The 21753-nt window shown below is 41.9% G+C and overlaps 1 protein-coding gene across 1 annotated transcript in view; it reads right to left on the bottom strand.

Annotated features, from left to right (window-relative positions):
• Positions 1-21753, bottom strand: part of EPB41L4B (erythrocyte membrane protein band 4.1 like 4B) — a 770758-nt gene that overhangs the window by 63209 nt on the left and 685796 nt on the right. Inside the window, exons 20-22 of the mRNA XM_077491916.1 lie at positions 17047-17154; positions 9096-9222; positions 6896-6973 (exon numbers count right to left, since the gene is read on the bottom strand). Coding sequence (XP_077348042.1) covers positions 6896-6973; positions 9096-9222; positions 17047-17154 — 313 coding nt within the window. The remainder of the gene's footprint in view (positions 1-6895; positions 6974-9095; positions 9223-17046; positions 17155-21753) is intronic.

Here is a 21753-nt window from a genome sequence, read left to right as displayed (position 1 = left end):
GGTCCCCAAAAAGTGTCATTTGGGGTCAGATTTGTCCTCCGCAATCCTGCTAAAAATCACAGATCGCTGCCATTACCAGTAAAACAATTTAAAAAGTCCCTAAAGCTATCCCATAGTTTGTAGATGCGATAGCTTTTGTACAAACCAATTAATATACGTCTATTGCAATTTTTTTACCAAAAATATTTAGAAGAATATATATTTCCTAATGATGATGATGATGAATACTTTTTTTTTTTTGTATATGTAAAAGTAAAAAAAATAGATTTCTTTTCAAAATTGTTGGTCTTTTTTTGTTTATAGCGTAAAAAATAAAAACTACAGAGGTGATCAAATACCAACAAAATAAAGCTCCATTTGTGTGAAAAAAAGGACATCAATTTTGTTTGGGTACAGCGTCACACAATCACATAATTGTCAGTTAAAGCGACACAGTGCCGTATCACAAAAAATGGCCTAGTCATTAAGCGGGCAAATCCTTTCCGGGCTGAAGTGGGTAAAGTGCAAATTACTTTCCTAAAAGGCTTAAAAAAATGAACACAGTCTGTATTCTATGTTCTTTACAGATATGCTGTATACGGTATACATGTGTGTGTTTCAGTTTGATTTGTTAGGTGAGAAAGATGCATTTTTTTCTTTTTTTTTTTTATGTTTACATTTACATTTGATGCTGCTTTCATAACATTACATTTGTAACACTTTATAAATAATAAATGTTAATTTATTTTGAAAGCCTGATTCATGAGACTATGCCTTTTAGAAAAAAAAAAAACATATTATTGTATTATTTTTATATAAAAACCTTCAAATACATATCAAATACATTTGGGAAATAAGTTTTACCAACTTAAAAAAATTGAGTAAGTTACAAGTTAATATCACTTAAAACTAAGTAACTAAGTCATTAAGTAATAGGGCAGCACAGTGGTGTAGTGGTTGGCACTTTCATATAGCAGCAAAAAAGGATCGCTGGTGTGAATCCTAATCACGACACTACCTGCCTGCAGTTTGCATGATCTGTCCTGTGCCTGCCTAGGTTTCCTCCCACACTCCAAAGACATGCTGGTAGGGTAATTGGCTCCTGTGTAAATTGGCCCTAATATGTGTAAGTAGGAATGTGAGTTAGGGATCTTAGATTGAAAGCTTCTTGAGGGCAGGGACTGATCTGTCGGTTCTACATATTGGATGTCCCCCGTTGATACCTGGTTATGGGGTACTATGTCCATGTCAAGTTGGGGTGGCAGTGGACTGGGTGGGAGGGGAAATGTTGTGGTTATTGTTTTCTTTCTACCATTGTGTTTAGAACTGTTTATCAACACTAAAGGTACTATGTTATTATCAAACATGCATTACCGATATTGGTTGCCAATGTGTTATATGCTATCTGATGTGTCTATGGCTGCTCTGCCGGTTCTGGTCCTGTCGCTGTCTACCATATATGCCTTATACCCGCCATGAGTTCTTCAAAGTTTCTCAGGTGAAATGTTAGAGGCTTGCGCAATAAGATCAAATGCACAGCAGCCCTGACATTTCTCAAGTCCCAGCGTGCTGACATCATCACGCTGGTCGAGACCCATGTCAGGAGCCACTTACAATCCTCTCTCAAAAAGCCTTGAATAGGTTGGGCCTACCACGCCACCCACATCTCTTTTTCGAGAAGAGTATCTGTCCTAGTTGTTAAAAGGGTACCGTTTGACCTAGTGCTGCTCCAGACGGACAAGCAGGGCAGATATGTGTCCATCCACGTCACCATTAACGGATCCCCCATCCTGATACTAGCTTGTTATGTCCCCCCCCATACAACTCAGCTGTAATTAAGGAGGGCCTTGCCTTTATAACACAATATACCTCTGTACTGGCAGTGTGGATGGGGGACTTTAACATAACCCTCATCCCCGCTCCGGACCGAATGGGCACACTGGACCCCCCCTTGACCCACTGGCCCATAGCAGACTGTACCGCATACTGACTGATTTTGCTCTTGTTGACACTTGACGTCACAAACATCCGCACACTAAGGTCTTCTCGTGCCTCTCAGCCAGCCAAAACACAATGTCACAATTTGACTTTATTTTAATTTCAAAGTCCCTGAAACCTAAACTGGGAGATGTGGGCTTTGCTCCGAGAATACTCTCGGATCATTCCCCCTACTGGATCACGATCCAGCTCCTGAGGGCCTCCCCTGCTCCTTCCTGGCGTCTAAACCCATTTTGGTTGACTGCTCTGCAGGACCAGAATGACATCCCTGCAGAGCTGCACTATTACTTCACAGCTAACGGGAACTCTGCCATGTATGACATGGTGTGGGAGATGTTTAAGCATCACTCTCGTTCCTTGCTCTGCACGCGTATCAATAGACAAAAACGATCATCGAAACTCAATGTCCAACAGGCTGCGGAACACCTACAGGTGCTGGAGGAGGCGTTCCATCTGGACCCCTCACCAAGCACCGCCAACAATCTTAAATCCAGACATGACAGGTCTCTCAACTGCACATTGTAAAAGCTAAGCAATACAAATTTTTCTGTAGTATGGAGAGAGATCGAGCAAACTACTTGCGTATCTCGCCCATCTAGACTTGCGCCCCCCGTTGGTGGTGTCATTGATTGACCCAGAGGTGAACAACATCACTGATCCACAACAAGTGGCGGAGGAATTCAGGAGATTCTACCATACACTCTACACTTCCCGAGTCACCCACACTCCTCAAGATACCAGGGGCTACTTAGCAGGAGTTAAATTCCCTAGATTGACCAGCTTGAGCTCCTGGAGGCCCCTATTACTAAGGAGGACATTTCCAAGACTACCTCCTGTCTGGCCACATCTAAGGCCCCTGGATTGGATGGCCTTTCCACTTGAATTCTATGCCACCTACTCTGAAATTCTAACCCTTAAACTCTACGACCTGTAAAAATCCATATTTGATTCAGGAATCCTACCCCCTCTATGAGAGAAGCCCAAATTGTAGTAATCCCAAACCTGGTAAGGACCCTAAATACCCGGAATCGTATAGACCCATCTCATTACTATAGGTAGATATCAAAATACTAGCTAAGTTTCTAGCACTTTAACCAGGTCATTCTGTCACTGATCCACCCTGACCAGACAGGTTTTATGACAGGGAAAAACACAGCTATGAATATTGGCCGCCTATTCATGAACATTCAGGGGTCCCATGATGAAATTGGCTCGAGGGTCGTGGTGGCTCTGGATGCCGCCAAGGCCTTCGATTCCGTGGAGTGGAATTACCTGCCTCTCAGGATTTGGGTTTGGCCCCAACTTTATTCAGCTCCTATATCAATCCCCAAAGGCCAAGGTGTTTGTGAATGGCTGGCTCTCTGACCAAATCCCGCTAGAGAGAGGGACCCGACAAGGCTGCCCCTTTTCCCCCATGCTGTACGCATTGGCTGTGGAGCCATTGGCCATCATGATTTGTGCAGACACTAGCATCTGAGGCCTTAAGATAGGGATCCTGGAAGAAAAAAATCAGAATGTATGCTGAGGACACACTCCTATACTTAGTGGACTCGGGTCCCTCTCTCGTTGCAGCCCTACACTCCATAGAATGTATCGGTAGCCACTCGGGTCTGAGTATTAACTGGTCTAAATCCCAGATCCTTACGATTGACCACTTCCCCCCACTGTCCACGTTCCCGCCTCTGACTCTCCCAAGCGTTTCCCTGATCAAGTACCTTGGAGTACAAGTCCCCAGATTGCTCACAGACTACACACTCTTGAACATTGAACCTCTGAATACTCTAATCAAGACCAAGACACAGACTTGGGCCAGATTACCTCTGGATGTTATGGAACGCATCAGTTTAGTTAAAATTATACTCCTCCCAAAGATACTCTACTGTAATCTTTGGTTCGAACACACACTTACCCGTATTGTTGTCCATTCCAGACCTGGTGGCGTGGATACGCCATGGGATCCTGTACATACACCAGATCATGACCCCTACGGGACTTAAAACATTCCAAGCGCTAAAGGACGAATTTTCCCTCCCCAATTGCCTTCTCTTCAGGTATCTACAACTTCCACGCTATACAAACCCAGTTTACTGGCTCCAACCCATCCCTGGCAGTCCCCTCTATTGTAGACACAGTCACAGGTACTGAACCAGCCAAGCTAATTTCTACCCTACACTCCGCCGTCCACCTTCATAGTACCACAGCAATGGCCTATACTGCCAAGACTAGATTGGAGGCGGATGTTGGAGTAATTGAGAATGAGGATTGGGATGAAATTTTGGAGTATGTGAAAAGAGTTTCCCCCAAACTGTCAGACTGCCTCACACAGTTGTATATTATACATAGGACGTATCTGACTCCTCAGAGGATAGCGTGTTACAAACCCACGTACAACCCAGGGTGCCGCCTATGCAACCACACCCCAGGCTCCGTCTATCACCTCATATGGTCCTGTCCAACTATACAAGCATACTGGATACATGTGGTTAATTTCCTGCATGACCAGATTGGCTCTCCTGCTACCCTAGACCCAAAGATGTGCCTGCTCGGTCTGCTGCCGGACTTAGATGCAGACAAACCCCTCCGTACCTTCCTACATGAGACGCTATTTATGGCGAGAAAAGTAGTGGCTCGCAATTGGATGCAGGCCCTGCCCCCTACAATCCAGTGCTGGAAAAAAGAGATTAACGACACTCTTCCAAATAAGAAGCTGATCTATGTACATAGAGGGTGCCCGCTCAAGTATGAGAAGGTCTGGAGCAGATGGTTAGCAGATGGTGAAACGTGTACTTGATATGTTCATCCCTTCCCCCCCCCCCTCTTTTTTCTCTCCCTCATCTGTCTCCTTTTCTTTATTAAGTACTGGTTGCACCCCCGATGGGTATTTCGCCTTATGTCGCACATATATTTGTTTATGTATGTACTACTGTTTTGTCCATACTGGCTTATACCGATTTATGTACCATGCATATATTTTTCAATAACGTTGGTTTTCCAATTAAAAAAAAAAAAATGGGGGTTTGAAATCATGCGAGTTCATCAGCAGAAAATCTGATAGTGTGTATGGGGCTTAAAGGTTGTTTTTTTAAACAACAAACGTCATACTTACCTGCTCTGTGCAACAGTTTTGCACAGAGCGGCCCCGATTCTCCTTTTCTGGGGTCCCTAGCGGCACTCCTCGCTCCTCCCCTTTAGTGAGTGCTCTCCATGGGGGCACCCGTGCGGGCCATTGACACAGACAGCAGGACCCAGCCCCGCCCTTGGCTCCCATGTCACTGGATTTGATTGACAGCAGTGGGAGCCAAAGGCTCCTGCTGTTATCAATCTATCCAATGAGGATCCAAGACAGTGGCTGCAGCTGCTGGGCTCGTGCTCGTTGCTGGAACAATTGGGTTCAGGCTTTGGGGGGGGGGGCAGCTGCATTACAGAAGATTTTTCACCTTTATGCATAAAGATAAAAAAAAAAACTCTTTGCAGCTATTTGAGACTTTGTAACTCCTTTACATTGCTTCCACAGTATTAGAATTTTTTTTTTCATCTTTGGTGCTTCCACAGTGATTGGGATAAATTCTGAAAAAGGAAAATTCCAAGAATGTAGAAGCTAGTTGTGGATACATACATAAAAACCTAGGGTAAGATAATGTTTCACCAATATCAGGACTTCACCAAGAGGTAGAGGGCATGTGCCCTCTCAGGTCAGAACCACCCTTCCGCCTCATCTGCATTATAGACATGCTGAAAACGGACTGTGCAGCAGGAGCTGCCAATGGCTTCTGCCCTCACTGCCTCCTGACAAACCTCAGATGCTGTTGTAAATGTTCCAAAGCAACAGGTGGCCCAGGGGTACTCCTTCCAGGTTCAGCAAGGCTGGTCATACAATATACTGATTGGCTCCCACTGTGTCAAATCACAGTGGGAGCAGGTCGCTGGTGGCATGCGTGCACGCAGCAGACGCGGAAGTGGAAAATCATGTACCTGTATGCGATTTTGCACAGAGGAGCCGCTGCCCTACATTAAATGTATGAGGGGCGGGCGGCAAGAAGTTAAGATAAATCTAAAAGAAATTGAACAAGAAAATTGTATAACGTATGGCCAGTCTAAGAGTTAAATTATTTCCTAAAGTCAGTAAAACTTCTGTTAATATTGGCTGTTCCTGCCCTGCATATACCTCTCTAGTGTTGAGGGAGTGGAGGAGTGATTATTGGGAACACGGGTGGTAGCTTGGCCAGACAGTTTCTTCATCTGCAAATGCGTGCTTGGCAAAAGAACGAAAGAAACAAACAAAAAAGGATATCATATCTCTAGTAAAGTGGATGTATGACATATAATGGTTAATTTACTCCACAACGCATATGCCTTAATCACACAGATTGTTGGGCATTGAGGTGCATAAAAAATAGGTGCATTATTTTCAAAAAGCAGTGCATTGCAACGCAGTGTATGCTGCTCATTTCACACCAGCTAATGCCGTATGTTGAGCTTAACGCTCTGCATTACAAAGCCCTTATTCAGTATACGCTTGGCTGTATGTTCCTCCTTCACACCACCACATTTTGTACAGTCCCTATTCTATACCATCCCTTTCTTTACACTGTCCTGTAGATTCCTTATCTGACATCCGGTCATTCTGCACCACCTCATACTGTATGCTGTGTATTCCTTGTTCCCAACTACCTCATTCTTTACACCCTATTGTGCGTTCCCTGTTCCACAACTTACTACCCTGCCCTACTCGATATGCTGTGTATTTTTTAATTCAAACCCTACTGACTGCTTTGTTTATACCTGGTATTTGGACTTTCAAATTGCTTTGGCACATTTGCACATCAGTAAGGCCCACAGCTAATGTTGATCCTTCCACGAAAGGGGCACACAAACAACATTGCTAAACTAAAATCTACGATTACAAATGAGGACTTACCATTGGCGTGGCTTCTGTGAAATCCATCAGAAGGTCACCTGGCTCTAATGTGAATGAGCTGTTTGCTTTACTAGGACTCTGTAAAATAAATGTGATCATGAGAAATGCAACTGCAGTCATCTTTATTACTATAATTTAGTATGATTACTGATTCACAAATAAGCATGTATGCTGAGCAAAATACAATATTAGTTTCTATATTGCATGACATTGGGTTTACTGTTATCATTGAAAGTGAAAGCAAAAAGTACATTCCAAAATGTGGTTTGTCCCAAGAACAGTAATAGAGGGGAAATCTTCTAGCGGGGACACTAGTTTTGGTGACCCTCATGGCAGCCAGGGATTCTTTCAGTTTAAAGGTATTTCCTCCCCCTAATTGTTTTGGTTATGGGACAGGAAGCGAAGGGAAATCTCACCAATGGGACACATACGACAAAAAAAACCCTGACAAGGGTTATAACCCTCTTTTACTCAATCTAAGTTAAAAAGTTCTGCCTTTAGTTTTACTTTAATGCAAGCAACTCCTGGTAACGTGCATCCAGTTTATGCCCAAAGAATCCCAAAACCTTAAAAATACACAATGCAAAAAGGCATCAAGAGCTACTATTGTTGATAAGTATCTGCCCCTTTCTTTTTCCCTCACAAACCTTTTGACTATAGTGTGTTGTTTCCTTTCCTGTGAGAACTTTGTTAGTGCATTAGCACTCATTCAACTGCATAAAGAAGTCTAATATGTGATACTCTGTGAAGAATGAATAGCTCCCTAAGAAAAAAAAAAGCACATTCAAAAAGGATCTTGGATATGTTGGAAAACAGGACATATTATAGGTTAAGAGCTTAAAAATATGTACTTTGAGACACTGGTGACTATTTCCTTTAATCACTTCAGCCTCGGAAGGATTTGTCCCATTAATGACCAGGCCATTTTTTGCGATATGGCACAGTGTCGCTTTAACTGACAATTGCGTGGTCCTGCGATGCTATACTCAAACAAAATTGATGTCCTTTTTTTCCCCACAAATAGAGCTTTCCTTTGGTGATATTTGATCACCTCTGCGTTTTTTTATTTTTTTGCGCTATAAACAAAAGGCAACAGTTTTGAAAAAAAAAACATTTTTTTTTTACTTTTTGTTATAATACATATCCAAAAAAAATATATATATAAAAAAACACATTTGTTCATCAGTTTAGGCCAATATATATTATTCTACATATTTTTGGTAAAAACAAAAATCGCAATAGGCATATATTGATTGGTTTGCACATAAGCTACCGCGTCTACAATCTATGGGATAGATTTAGGGACTCTTATTTTTTTTATTATTATTTTTACTAGTAATGGCGGCAATCTGCAAATTTTTAGCGGGACTGCGATACTGCGGCGGACAAATCTGACCCCAAATGACACTTTTTGGGGACCAATAACATTATTACATTGATCAGTGCTATAAAAATGCACTGATCAATGTAAAAATTACACTGGCAGAGAAGGGGTTAACACTAGGGACGACCAAGGGGTTAACTGTGTTTCCTGGGTGTGTTCTAACTTTAGGGGGGATGTACTACCTGGGACATGACAGAGATCACTGTTCCTGATCACTGGAAACAGTAGATCTCTGTCATGTCATCTGGCAGAATGGGGAATCTCCTTGTTTACATAGGCAGTTCCCTGTTCTGTCTCTCCTCACTGCAGTCGCAGGTCACCAGCGGACATCGAGTTCGCACCCACCCATGGGCACGCTCCCGCAACTGTGCAAGCTATCGTATAGGTAGGGCAATTCACGCAGGAGAGCCGACCTGCCACAGTATATTTATGTGAGCCAGTCAGTTAGTGGTTAACTAGATTTAGTGTATGCCCAATCAAAACTTTCTGGATTGTGATAGAATGGAGAAGGATTCACCAGACATGATGTGATAGTAAAATCTCCAATGGTTACAATGATAGAAAACACAACACTTTTACTTCTACTTTTAGTGGGGGGGGGGGGGGGGGTTAGAACCCCTGTCAGCTTTTCTGTGCGGTCTGTGCAGCCCCAATGCAGATTTGCTTTCCTAACTTCCTGTCCAGCAAAACCATTGTCACCAGAATGTCATAAGCTCACTATACCACATTATTTTATAAAAACAGAAAGTTTTGGCTGTGCATACGCTTCAAAAGCTTTATAACTCTAAAAGGTAGATGCATTATTTCAATTCATACCTTCTCAACTGAGGAAGCCTGAGAATTTCCACTGGAAGCCAAGAGAAGGGCAGCTCTGTGCTCTGCAGCAGATTCAGCAGCTACTGCAGCCAATGCTGGGGGAAGGTCATCTTCATCACTATGATTACTGATGAAAAAATTGAAAAGTTGTTACCACAAGTTCCTAAAAATCACCCTCATTTTGACCTTCACATTTTATATTTGTTGAGTATACAGTATATGCAGTGACGATGCTTTACAGCCACCCAGAGCAATTTTACAATATAGAGTAAAGACTGCTGATAAATCTTAGCAGAGGAGATTTTTTTTTTTAATCCTTTGTCTGCCAGGACTATGCAGTTTACTAGGTTACACTTTTGTACAGGGCTGGACTGGGAAAGAAATTTGGCCCTGGACTTCATCCTTAGACCGGCCCACTTACATTTTGAGTGTCCCATCAGCAGCCCCTTACATCAGAGTGTCTCAACAGAACCCCCTTACATCAGAGTGTCTCATCAGCGCCCCCTTACATCAGAGTGTCCCCTGAGCAGCCCCCTTACATCAGAGTGTCCCATCAGCACCCCTTACATCAGAGTGTCTCAACAGCACCCCCTTACATCAGAGTGTCTCATCAGCGCCCCCTTACATCAGAGTGTCCCCTGAGCAGCCCCCTTACATCAGAGTGTCCCATCAGCACCCCTTACATCAGAGTGTCTCATCAGCACCCCCTTACATCAGAGTGTCTCATCAGCGCCCCCTTACATCAGAGTGTCTCATCGGCACCCCCTTACATCAGAGTGTTCCCTGAGCAGCCCCCTTACATCAGAGTGTCCCATCAGCACCCCTTACATCAGAGTGTCCCATCAGCAGCCCCTTACATCAGAGTGTCTCAACAGCACCCCCTTACATCAGAGTGTGTCATCAGCGCCCCCTTACATCAGAGTGTGTCATCAGCGCCCCCTTACATCAGAGTGTCTGATCTGCACCCCCTTACATCAAAGTGTCCCCTGAGCAGCCCCGTTACACCAGAGTGTCCCATCAGCACCCCCTTACATCAGAGTATCTCATCAGCGCCCCCTTACATCAGAGTGTCCCATCAGCGCCCTTACATCAGAGTGTCTCATCAGCGCCCTTACATCAGAGTGTCCCATCAGCGCCCTTACATCAGAGTGTCCCATCAGCGCCCTTACATCAGAGTGTCCCATCAGCGCCCCCTTACATCAGAGTGTCTCATCAGCACCCCCTTACATCAGAGTGTCTCATCAGCGCCCCCTTACATCAGAGTGTCTCATCGGCACCCCCTTACATCAGAGTGTTCCCTGAGCAGCCCCCTTACATCAGAGTGTCCCATCAGCACCCCTTACATCAGAGTGTCCCATCAGCAGCCCCTTACATCAGAGTGTCTCAACAGCACCCCCTTACATCAGAGTGTGTCATCAGCGCCCCCTTACATCAGAGTGTCTGATCTGCACCCCCTTACATCAAAGTGTCCCCTGAGCAGCCCCGTTACACCAGAGTGTCCCATCAGCACCCCCTTACATCAGAGTATCTCATCAGCGCCCCCTTACATCAGAGTGTCCCATCAGCGCCCTTACATCAGAGTGTCTCATCAGCGCCCTTACATCAGAGTGTCCCATCAGCGCCCTTACATCAGAGTGTCCCATCAGCGCCCTTACATCAGAGTGTCCCATCAGCGCCCCCTTACATCAGAGTGTCCTATCAGTGCCCCCTTACATCAGAGCGTCCCATCAGCACCCCCTTACATCAGAGTGTCTCATTAGCAGCCCCCTTACATTAGAGTGTCCCATCACCAGCCCCCTTGCATCAGAGTGGCCCACTGAGCCATCGGCCCACCGGGAAACTCCCTGTAGTCCCTATGGCCAGTACATGCCTGCTTTTGTATGTCTATTGTATATACTTTCAAATATTTACAGCTGTACACACAGTAGTCTGTCTTACTGATCTAAAGTTACCCACTTCTAGCTTTTACTTAAAAAAATAAATAAAATATAAATTATATATATATATATATATATATATATATATATATATAGTGCTGTACACCAACACTTGTGTGACTGTTCTATTTGAAAGAGAGCCTAAAAAAAGAGATATAGTTGTTTATCAACTTATGGCCTTTATATTTGTAGCACACAGGGGTGGATGCCATCTCAACCAGGTGCCTTGTTTATCATATTCGTTAGGTGTAAGGTATTCTTGTGTTAAACTAACAACATTGAGCGGAGAGGGTTTTACAATGCCTCTTGGGACGTGTAGTTACACAACAGCTGGAGGGCCATAGCTTGGAGAGGCCTGAAGTATTAAGAGTTCAGTCTTTGCTTTGTTCTCTAAAATTATAATTCCGAAGCTATCTTTTATTGATATCTTTAAATCTCGCCTATCTTTATCAGGTTGTTAAAATTGTGATGCACTGACTTGCAGGGTAGTGAGCGATAGTCATGTGTCACCTAGATTTCTTACCTACTCAACGTGAGGGGCTCTAGGGTTTGTGCTTGCCAGGAAGAATACAAGTATTTTGTTTTTGGAGCTTAGTAAATTTAGGCCCGGGTTCTGGGGCATGGAGGCTTTGTAGAGCTTTGAATGGGATAAAGCCTCCATTTCTGGGTCCACATCTTAGCTGGAAGTCAAACCTTATTGTTATTCATCTGTGCACAAATCATTTTGTTTGGGTGCTAACTGAGGCTTGGTATTCCTCCTACTCCAGGAGACATTTGTGAAGCAAGGGAGCAGCTGAGTGAGGATGAAGACAATAGGAGAGTATCTATTGAACAGGCCATTACCAGAGTGACCTGTTGCATAGAGATGGGCTGAACAGTTCCCTGTTCGGTTCGCACCAGAACTTCCGAACAGAGAAAAAGTTCTGATCCGAAGAGCGAACCGTATGGGACTTGAACTTGGAAATTCTACAATCCCCACATTGAACACTTACAGTATATGCAAACAATTGGCCATAAAAATGGTATGGGCATCCGGGTACTGCCATGGGGGACATATATCAATGCAAATTTTTTTTTAAAATATCGTTTACAGGAGCAGCATTTTAATGATGCTTAAAGTGGGGTACCCCCTAAAAAAAAAAATTTAAAGTCAGCAGCTACAAATACTGCAGCTGCTGGCTTTTAATAATCGGACACATACCTGTCCCAGGGTCCAGCGATGCGGGGGAACGAAGCCCCCCCTCGTTCCCTGCTCCGCTCGCGGCGCCGTCATGTGTACTGTGGGCACCCGGCTGTGGCTTCACAGCCGGGCACCCACTGCGCATGCGCGAGCGTCGCAGGGTGCCGTGATACGCCGTACAGTCACCTGGGACACGTGACAGGTCCCAGGTGAATGTGCGGCACGAGGGGAAGTGATGTCACCAGCCTGGGCAATGAAGAAGGCAGACTACGAGGGACCCCCTAGCAACAGGTATTTAGAGGTGAGTAAATTATTTTTTTTTGCCAATTATTTTTTTTATTTTTCTTACGAATTTTAAGCAGCTTTTAATTTTTTGGTGGCAACACCACTTTAAAGTGCAACAATAAAAATGAAAAAATCCTTTAAATATAGTGCCTGGGGGTCCCCTTAGTCTGCCTGTAAAGTGGGGCATCTGTAGCATGTATAGAACATGCTGCAGCAAAAATTCAATTTCTAAAGGAAAAAAAAATGTATGAAATGAAATTAAAATTTCCGGCAATACAATACTATTTCTGTCAATAGAATGAAAAAAAAGGCATGGGGTCCCCCTCAAAACCCATACCAGACCCTTATCTGAGCATGCAGTCTGGCAGGCCAGGAAAAGGGGAAGGGGGGACAAGCGAGCGCCCCCCCTCGAACCATACCAGCCCACATGCCCTCAACATGGGGCAGGGGTGGGCACTTTGTGCTCACTCAAAGCACATTTTCCTCATGTTGATGGGGACAAGGGTCTCTTCCTCACAACCCTGGGCTGTGGTTGTGGGGGCATGCGGGCAGGGGGCTTATCAGCATCTGGAAGGGGGCCCCCAGATGCGCTACCCCCATGTGAATGAGTGTGGGATACATAGTACCCCTACACATTCACCAAAAAAGTGTCAAAAAGTAATAAGAACACAGAGACAGTTTTTGTCAATTCCTGTATTTAAAAAAACAGTGCACTCCGATGTAAATCCACCATCAAAAACGATATCCACCGAACCCCAAAAAATCCCTCCTCCGTCAACTAAGGCAAACCACCAAATGCCTGGCTTGCCATTTGACAGTTCTTATATAGGTAAGGGCGATGCCACCTGGTGACATCCCCTGGGGATACCGCCCCCCTTGTGATGTCACCGAACAGCATACATCAGTCTGTGAAGGGAGCAGTGCCACCAGGTGATGTCTACAAGTGGCTCCACCCTTACTAATATATAGGAACTGTCCTACGGCAAGCCAGACATTTGACAGTTTGCTTTAGTTGACAGCGGAGCGATTTTTTAAGCTTTTTCGAGTCCAGCTGTGATGGCGGCGTCTTGATTGATGATGGATCTGCCTCAGGGGACACATTTTTAATTTTTTCATTATTATTAAAGAAATTGTAAAAAAACTGTCTGTGTTTTTATTACTGGCCTTCTATGGTTTGGGGGGGGGGGGCTCACTCGTCCGCCCCCCTTTCCTGGCCTGCCATGCTGCATGCTCAGATAAGGGTCTAGTATGAATTTTGGTAGGAACCTCGCGCCAGGGTTTTTTTCCCCCCACTTTTTAATTGCTGGCAATGGGTTTTTTTATCCAGCTGGGGAAGCTCATTGACAGCTGATGACTCATCGGTGCTTAAGAACCCCACTGCTCTTTTCCTGCCACTCTCCATACCAGCCAGCTTTTCACTGCCCCCTGATTGGGCAAAGCTTTGCCCAATCAGGGCCCAGAATGCACTGTGCAACGTGCAGTGCATTGCAGGGTGTTCCGTGGGGTGAACACACACACTGAACACAATCCAAATTCTGGTGTTTGCCAAACGGGGGAACAGGTGATGTTCGGGCCAAACTTTTGCTCGGCCCTAACGTTCACCCAACTCTAATGTTTCTGTCTTTTCAAAAATAGACAGAGGGTTATTTTTTTGCCAATACATTTTTATTTTGTTGAGTAAGAACATTACAAATAAAATTGCTGTATATAATAAACAACATTTGTATTAATATTTAAACTGAAAGGCATTTAGTATAGAGCTGTTCAGATCCTGATAACCTGGACTTGCTACCCCAAATGGATTCATACTGTAGGCCTGGGAGGTCACCAAGCAATTCTATAAATCAGTCTTTCATACTTTAAATAGGGAAGGAAGGAATATTGGAAGAGGGGAAAGCAGAAATACTGATCTACACCGACATATTGATTAAATGATTGACTGTAATATTTCAATCTGAGGGTTAAAGTTAAAATTTACATTATTTTAAGTAATTAGAGGCTCTGGGGTGGGATAACCAGTTTTTTCATTTCTTTCTAAAGGTGATGGTGGAATAGTTTTTGTAAGCTAGCATCAATTTGAATTATGCTTTGGATATTTATTCTGGCTATAACCGTAGATAGATTAGGCGTTTCCCTAGATTTCCACAGACTTGTTATTGTGAGTCTTGCTATTAAGGTGTGAACTACAATTGTCCCGTATATAAAATGTTTAAGCTTGGTATTCATTTGTGTGAAAAATTTGTCAGGTATTGGGATAGGGAGGCTTCGAAAATGGTATATAATTTGGGGTAAAGTTTGCATTTTAAATGCAACTATTTTACCGACCCAAGACAATTGGGTTTTCTGTATATTTTGCAGATCTTTGTTGATTTGTTCTAATAGGAATGGGAAATTTGCTTCATAAGTTTTTGTTGGTGGGAAGGTGAGTTGTATTCCTAAATACGTTATCGAGGTATTATCCCAGTTGAATCCATGTTTTATGCATAGATTATTACTTATTGCAGTAGGGAGATTCATAGGGAGGGTATAGCATTTGTTTTGATTGATTTTGTAATATGACACCTCTCTAAACAGACAGAGGGTTTTAGTGGACCAAAATAAGCCAGAATGATTAATTTAAATCTAAACTCCCACAATAGTTATAAAATGAAATTTAAAAAAAGGAAAACACTTCTTACTGCCACTTAAACTAAGACCAGGCCAATATCTACTCACTCAAAGCAGTCATTTAAGGATCTTGGAAAAATATTGTGGATTTTCATGTTTACAGTATATGATGTTTAAATATCTAAGTAAATTAATAGGCCTCTAATTAGGGTGACATGAAATCTGTTAAAATAGTGTTTGCATAATTGTTATATTTTTAAATACACCTGTCATAATTATTCAAATAACCACATTTTTCCAGTATGACTACATTAAAACAAGGACTTCTTTCTCACAGTTCTTGTATAGGATGCACATTGTTCTACTTCACAATGGCATATTGTTTTATGCTCTGCACACAGAGGTGATACAACAGTTTCTATTACTGAATGAATCATTGTCCTTTTACTGGCCAAAATGATTTTCCTTCCTTGTTACATCTCACATTTTCGAAGTATTAAAAAAATAAAAAAAATAATTATATATATATATATATATATATATATATACATACACACACACACATACTTTTTTATGTGAAAATTCAGTTGATGTAATTCTATATTGAGAATTTATATAATGGTATAATGACAATTTAGGAAGCCTATAGCTTTGTTTTTCTCAATATTGTGGTATCCTCTTAATAAAAAGTATAAGCCAGTGATGGAAAAGTATACGTCCCTGTGAAATTATGTGGCAGATTGAAATTTAGTAATACAGCTTTTTTTCTTGGTATATTTTATGGATGCAAACACATTTTAGGGACTCCTTATTATCTTCATATAAAGCTTCCTTTTTGAGAGTACAGATCTGATGATTTTTTTCTACTGCATAATTCAGAGAGCCATTCCACACATACTGCTGACAATGAAACTCCAACTATTTACAAAAAAAAACATTTTGACAAGGTTGACAGCTCTGGTGAACTCTTACTGCCTTATCCAATAAGTTATTGTGGTTCTGTTGTCTGATCAAATTTGAACACATTTGTGCAGTACGTTAACATGTGTTATGTCACACATCAATGTGCATTCGATTAAAGCACACCAAAAAGTACAAGGGGGCATATACAAAGACAGCACACTATTGCCGCAATGTTTTATCATGCAGTGTGCTGCAATGCAACAGTGTGAATCTAGCCTTAATGACTAGGGGGCCATTTAGCTTTATGGCCATACCAACATTTACAGCTTTATTATTGGTCAGTTTACAATTTAATAATGTTCTAACCACGTTTCATTTTAATAAGTCAAATGGGCTAATATCAGCTTCCATTTTATTTTATTTTTTTGTCAAAGCCTAGTTGAACAAACTGAAGTTAGAAGCTGATTGGCTACCATGCACAGCTGCACCAGCTTTTGCACTCTTCAGTTCTAGTAAATCAACCCCAGTATCTATAAGAGGTGCCAAAGATGTTTCTGGTACAATAAAAAGTCATGGATCACATGCATAATAATTACTTTCAATGCTTTCAGATGGCCAGTGTGAAATTGGACCAGGGCTAGACATAGAAAATAGTTTTCTGCAAGCACCCAGGCCCCTTATATCAAAGTTCTCTTTGCTACACTATAGTGAACATTGTAAATGATCTGAAATGGCATTGATGGGGTTCGTGCAACTGTAAGAGCCGCCTGTGTGTACAAGGTACATATTACTTTGGAACAAGAAAATTGGTGTTTATACTTATATACATATAAGTAATATACTTATTTTACAATAATTTTAGCACCTAATTTTATACTAGAAAAATATACTAGGTCATTTGTTCACTTATTTGAGTTGACTCAACTAAAGCTAAACTTTGGCAATCATACAAATGTAATAATAGTCAAATAAAAATTTTGTTCTATATAAATAAGGATATGGTGTAGCATGCATGTATTCACAAAGTTTCACAACTCACAAACTAAATTGTCTTGTCAACTTTTTTATTCTTGGTGGCCGGGTTTCTTGTTTGCTTGAGGATGATCCAGTAGACTGTATGCTCTCAGCACGGGTAGATGCTGGACTCCTGTGTAAAAGAGTACTTTTTTGATTACAATGATATATGAGAAACTTTTGTTGCATCTGCTCAGCTTAGTAGGGAAGGAATGGTTATCAAAATACGGTGACCACCATACAATGACATAAATATGACAAATGATGACTGGGCTATATGTTACTTGTTACTGTTCATTACACTTTATCTATAAAGTTGATCTAAAGCAATTTTTTCTTTTTTGCTTTGGGTATAGTGTTAAAGTGTTAGGGCCTCTGTCAGACTCTTGTTGCTGTCTATGTCTCTGTTATGGAGATTCACTTTCTCTTGTCTTGGTAAAGGAACATTTTTTTTTTTAGCTGTCACCAAAAAATAGGAAGGGGCATTTTCTTTAAATTCAACTTCAAAAAAAGTATTTTTTTCACTTTGAAGAGATTTCCTTATGTGCAACAACATATTTGGTTTAAAGTGCCTTTTCTAAAAAACAAATCTTCCTCTGTGATTAGCTTTAAAAGTGTTCCCCAACCATGCCAACACACTCCCCGTGATACAGTATATGTTACAATCCGAGAGGGTATTTTTTATTATTTTTTAAAGAACAAAATAGCAAATACATGTTTATTATATTATTTATATTAGTATTTGTTTTAGGAAAACAAAAATACTTTAATGTTTATAGTTTTTTTGGTTTAGATATACTTAAAATTCTTTTTATGCTAAAACATGTATCCAGTTGTAGCATGATGACAAATGTATGTGTGCCCTTGTTAAGCACCAGTCAGATAGGAATGTCTGCACAGCATACAGGACATGTATACCGTACATTAAATATTGTCATCATAGAGACCAACCCAGTATTTCAAACTGTTTCATTCAGAAATCTTCAGGTTTAATCACACAGTTCATCAGAGTAGAAAGGGCTTTAGTGCAGCAAATCTATCTGTAATAGTTCAGTACCTAAAGGGAAAATCGATTTTAAAAAGAGCATGTAAACATGCAAAATATCATTACCATCACTGAGTTTTGTGTAAACCCATTTTATAATGAATAACAGGCTGGCACTCTGTCACTGTAGAACAATGCAGTTAAAGTAGAACTAAAACCTCTTATCCTTTTCAGTCATGGAAGCTGCCATCTTAGCCCTTGTACACACGGTCGGAGAATCTGTCGGAATGAGTCTTATCGGACCGTGTCGTCAGATAATCCGACTGTGTGTGGTATGCATCGGACTGATTCCGTCCGAATCTCCGTCCGACCCAATTTTCCAACATGTTGGAAAGATTTCCCGACCAACTGGGCCGGACGGACCTAATCCGATCATGTGTAGAGCATTTTCATCGGACCAAGTGCCACGCATGCTCAGATCAAATTCCTACATCAAAGCTATTGGCTACTAGCCTGAATGTAGTCCCATCGTAATGAAATTACGTCATCACGTTCTGAAAGATCGGATTTTTCGCCAACTTGGCCCGACCGTGTGTATGCAACAGTTTCGGACACAATCCGTCGGACTAAATCCGACGGGCAAAATCCGACGGATTTGGTTGGCAAAATCTCCGACCGTGTGTACGTGGGCTAAGACTTGTGTTTGGTCTGCAACCGCTATGTTGCTGCACATGTGATCAGTTATGATTTCAGCTATTTGATAGTTTGACAGTTTGGTTAAAAGAACAAGCAAGTGTGACAGTTAGCATTCCTGGCATGCTGGGAATGTAACTGTTTTTTGAAACCGTTGAATTTATGGGTTTAGTTCTGCTTTAATAATTGGTTAAGCAGCAGGGATGAGCTGAGGTATGATCCTAGTCTAAACCCACATGAGCTATTTTGCCAGGAAGCCATCACCACCACCACCACCAGTCATATATATAGCTGAGGCATTCCCCACCATAGAGCTGCACACATACATGCCCCTTGTATAAATGTGTCTGCGGAGCGGGGGAATGCCTTGTCCATTTTTGGCTGGTGATGTGCAGCAACTGATTTCTGGCAGAATAGCTCAAGTGGATTCAGAGCTCATCCCTATTCGGCAATGAAAAAGCGTTTGATCAAGTGTAAAGCCCCATATACACTATCAGTTTTTCTGCTGAATTTTTCATTCAGATTTACCAAAACCATATAATATGAGGTCAAACCTTCGGAGTTTCAGTTTGTATGCAATCAGGCAGGCCCTTCCACTACATGGTTTTGGTAAATCTGAACGAAAAACTCAGCAGAAAAACTGGCAGTGTGTATAGGGCTTAAGAGTTAGTGGAGGCAGGTGAATGGGGATCCACAAAAAAGAATCAGTGTAGCCAGTAGGGCTCCACCCTCACTAGGAGAGTCATACTGTAGGAGACAGCAGTGTATGTATAGATACACTAGTTGTGTGTCTGTGTTCTGGTCTGTCTTACCATAAAGACCGGCAACCTGACCCAGATGTCACCTGAGAGTTGATAAAGTCTGTGAGGCAGACTGAGGGACTGAGTAACTCAGAGGCCACTCTTTGCTTCTGTATTCTGTGTAGAAAACTTTCCACTGCATGCGACTGCATGGATATCCCCGTTTAAACACCTATTCATCATATATGCTATTTGGATTATAACCATTTAAAATTAGGCCACCATACAATTATATATTAACCAGCCTTGGTTCTCTCTGTTTACCAGAAGTAGACAGCGGTATAATAAGGCATAGCGGACCATAACCAAGATGGCCACAATTACACTTCCAGTTTTAAACTTATTTGCTCAATGAACCACAACCAAGATGGCCAAGCTAGTACTTCTGGTTTTCGTTATATATAATGAGTACTGGAACAGCCAATCATAATCCCCTGATTGACGTAATGCGTAGGAAGTGGCCGGGAAAGGAGTGCAATACCGGAAGTGACGTAAGACTGGCGGAAGACGCCAGACAGGCATTTTTCTTTTGAGCTGTGATAATATTATTCAATGTGAGAGTCTAACCTATTTTAATTAATAAACTGAGCAGTTTGTTTTTAAATACTACACCATTGGAGGCTTCTTTTCCCCCCTTTTCTCTCCTTTAATGAGTGGCATAATATTGCGGAGGTGGTGACCTGGTGTTTAGTACATCTGCTGCAGGGATGGATGGCCCCCTGGTGGTATAACACATGTGCCCACACCACTGAGCTGAAAAAGTATGAGAGTGGAAGACCCCCTGGTGGTGGAGAATAAGACAAGCAAGAGAGTTATCTAAATGTGATGTGATTATGACAAAGGAGTGGAGGTGAGAGTTCGGAGAGCCCAGATTGGGATTTTATTGAATATTCTCTTCTGCTTGCAGTAACCAGTTTCAGTGCTCCTTTTGTGGTTTATTATTTTAAGAGAACTTATTCATCCAGATTTATGTGATGGTGCATATTTTCCCTAATATTTAGGACTAATAGCAGTGACATATTCCGTTTTGCCTTATATTCACTTATCACTTTATGATCTATATTTGTCATATATATACACACTTCTTGCGCAGGATCATTACGGACTCTCAAATGTTTGAGGCCCATTAGGACAAAAGAGCACTGCCAGTGACAAGAATTTTTCCAAGTCACTACAAAGCCATGCAAAGGCGTTAAAAGGTATAGAATGAATATTGAACAAATTATCGTTCACATGCTTTAAATGTTGCTTAACATACCATTCAACATGTTTATTTGCCGATTAATATATTTATAATAAATGGACATACGTCCATTGTATACACCTATTGTGACAACTCATTTGTGCGCATGCAAAGTTTGCCCTTACGCTTTCACTGCTATAGCAATTGGTCTTCAAGCCTGACCCCTTAATCGTGACAATACCATTTGTTTGTGCTGATTTGTACCATGAAAACAATCTTTCTATTTGTTCAATTTTTGAGATATTGGACAATCAACGTTCACACTTTAACCACTTACCGACCAGCTCACGCCAATATACATCAGCCAAGTGGCACGGATGCGCAAAACAATGTACCTGTACGTCGCTGCGTCATCGGTGGCTAGCAGGAGCCCACCAGCGGGTCTCGCGGACTTAATGTCTGCAAGTGGACCGCGATCATGACACAGAGAGGCAGAATGGTGAGGTGCCCATGTAAACAAGGCATTTCTCTGTTCTGTCTAGCAACACAACAGGGATCTACTGCTCCCAGCGATTGGGAGCAGTGACCTCTGCTATGTTCTAATGAGCCCACCCCCCCTACAATTAGAACACGCACAGGGAAAAAACATAACCCCTTGATCGCCCCCTTTTCGTGTCCGATCAGCTGCAATGTTGCAGTCACAATAAAAATCAAAGATCGCCGCCATTATTAATTAAAAAAGTATAATAAAAATGCCATAACTCTATCCCCTATTTTGAAGACATGATAACATTTGCGCAAACCACTCAATGTACTCTTATTGTGACTTGATTTTTACCAAAAATATGTAGAATACATATTGGCCTAAACTGAGGAAGACTTTTTTTTGGGTGGGGGGGGATATTTATTATAGCAAAAAGTAAAAAACATTGCTTTTTTTTCAAAATGTTTGCTCTTTTTTTGTTTATAGCGCAAAAAATAAAACCGCAGGTGTGATCAAATACCACCAAAAGAAAGCTCTATTTGTGGGAAAAAAAGGTTATCAATTTTGTTAGAGTACAACGTCGCATG

This window comes from Lithobates pipiens, unplaced genomic scaffold, assembly GCF_037356315.1.
Source record: "Lithobates pipiens isolate NorthernLeopardFrog02 unplaced genomic scaffold, aLitPip1_a1.2 Scaffold_19, whole genome shotgun sequence".
In the NCBI taxonomy this organism is placed as follows: domain Eukaryota; kingdom Metazoa; phylum Chordata; class Amphibia; order Anura; family Ranidae; genus Lithobates; species Lithobates pipiens.
The sequence above is the reverse complement of the archived record's forward strand: the minus strand, read 5'-3'. Positions and strand labels throughout refer to the sequence as shown.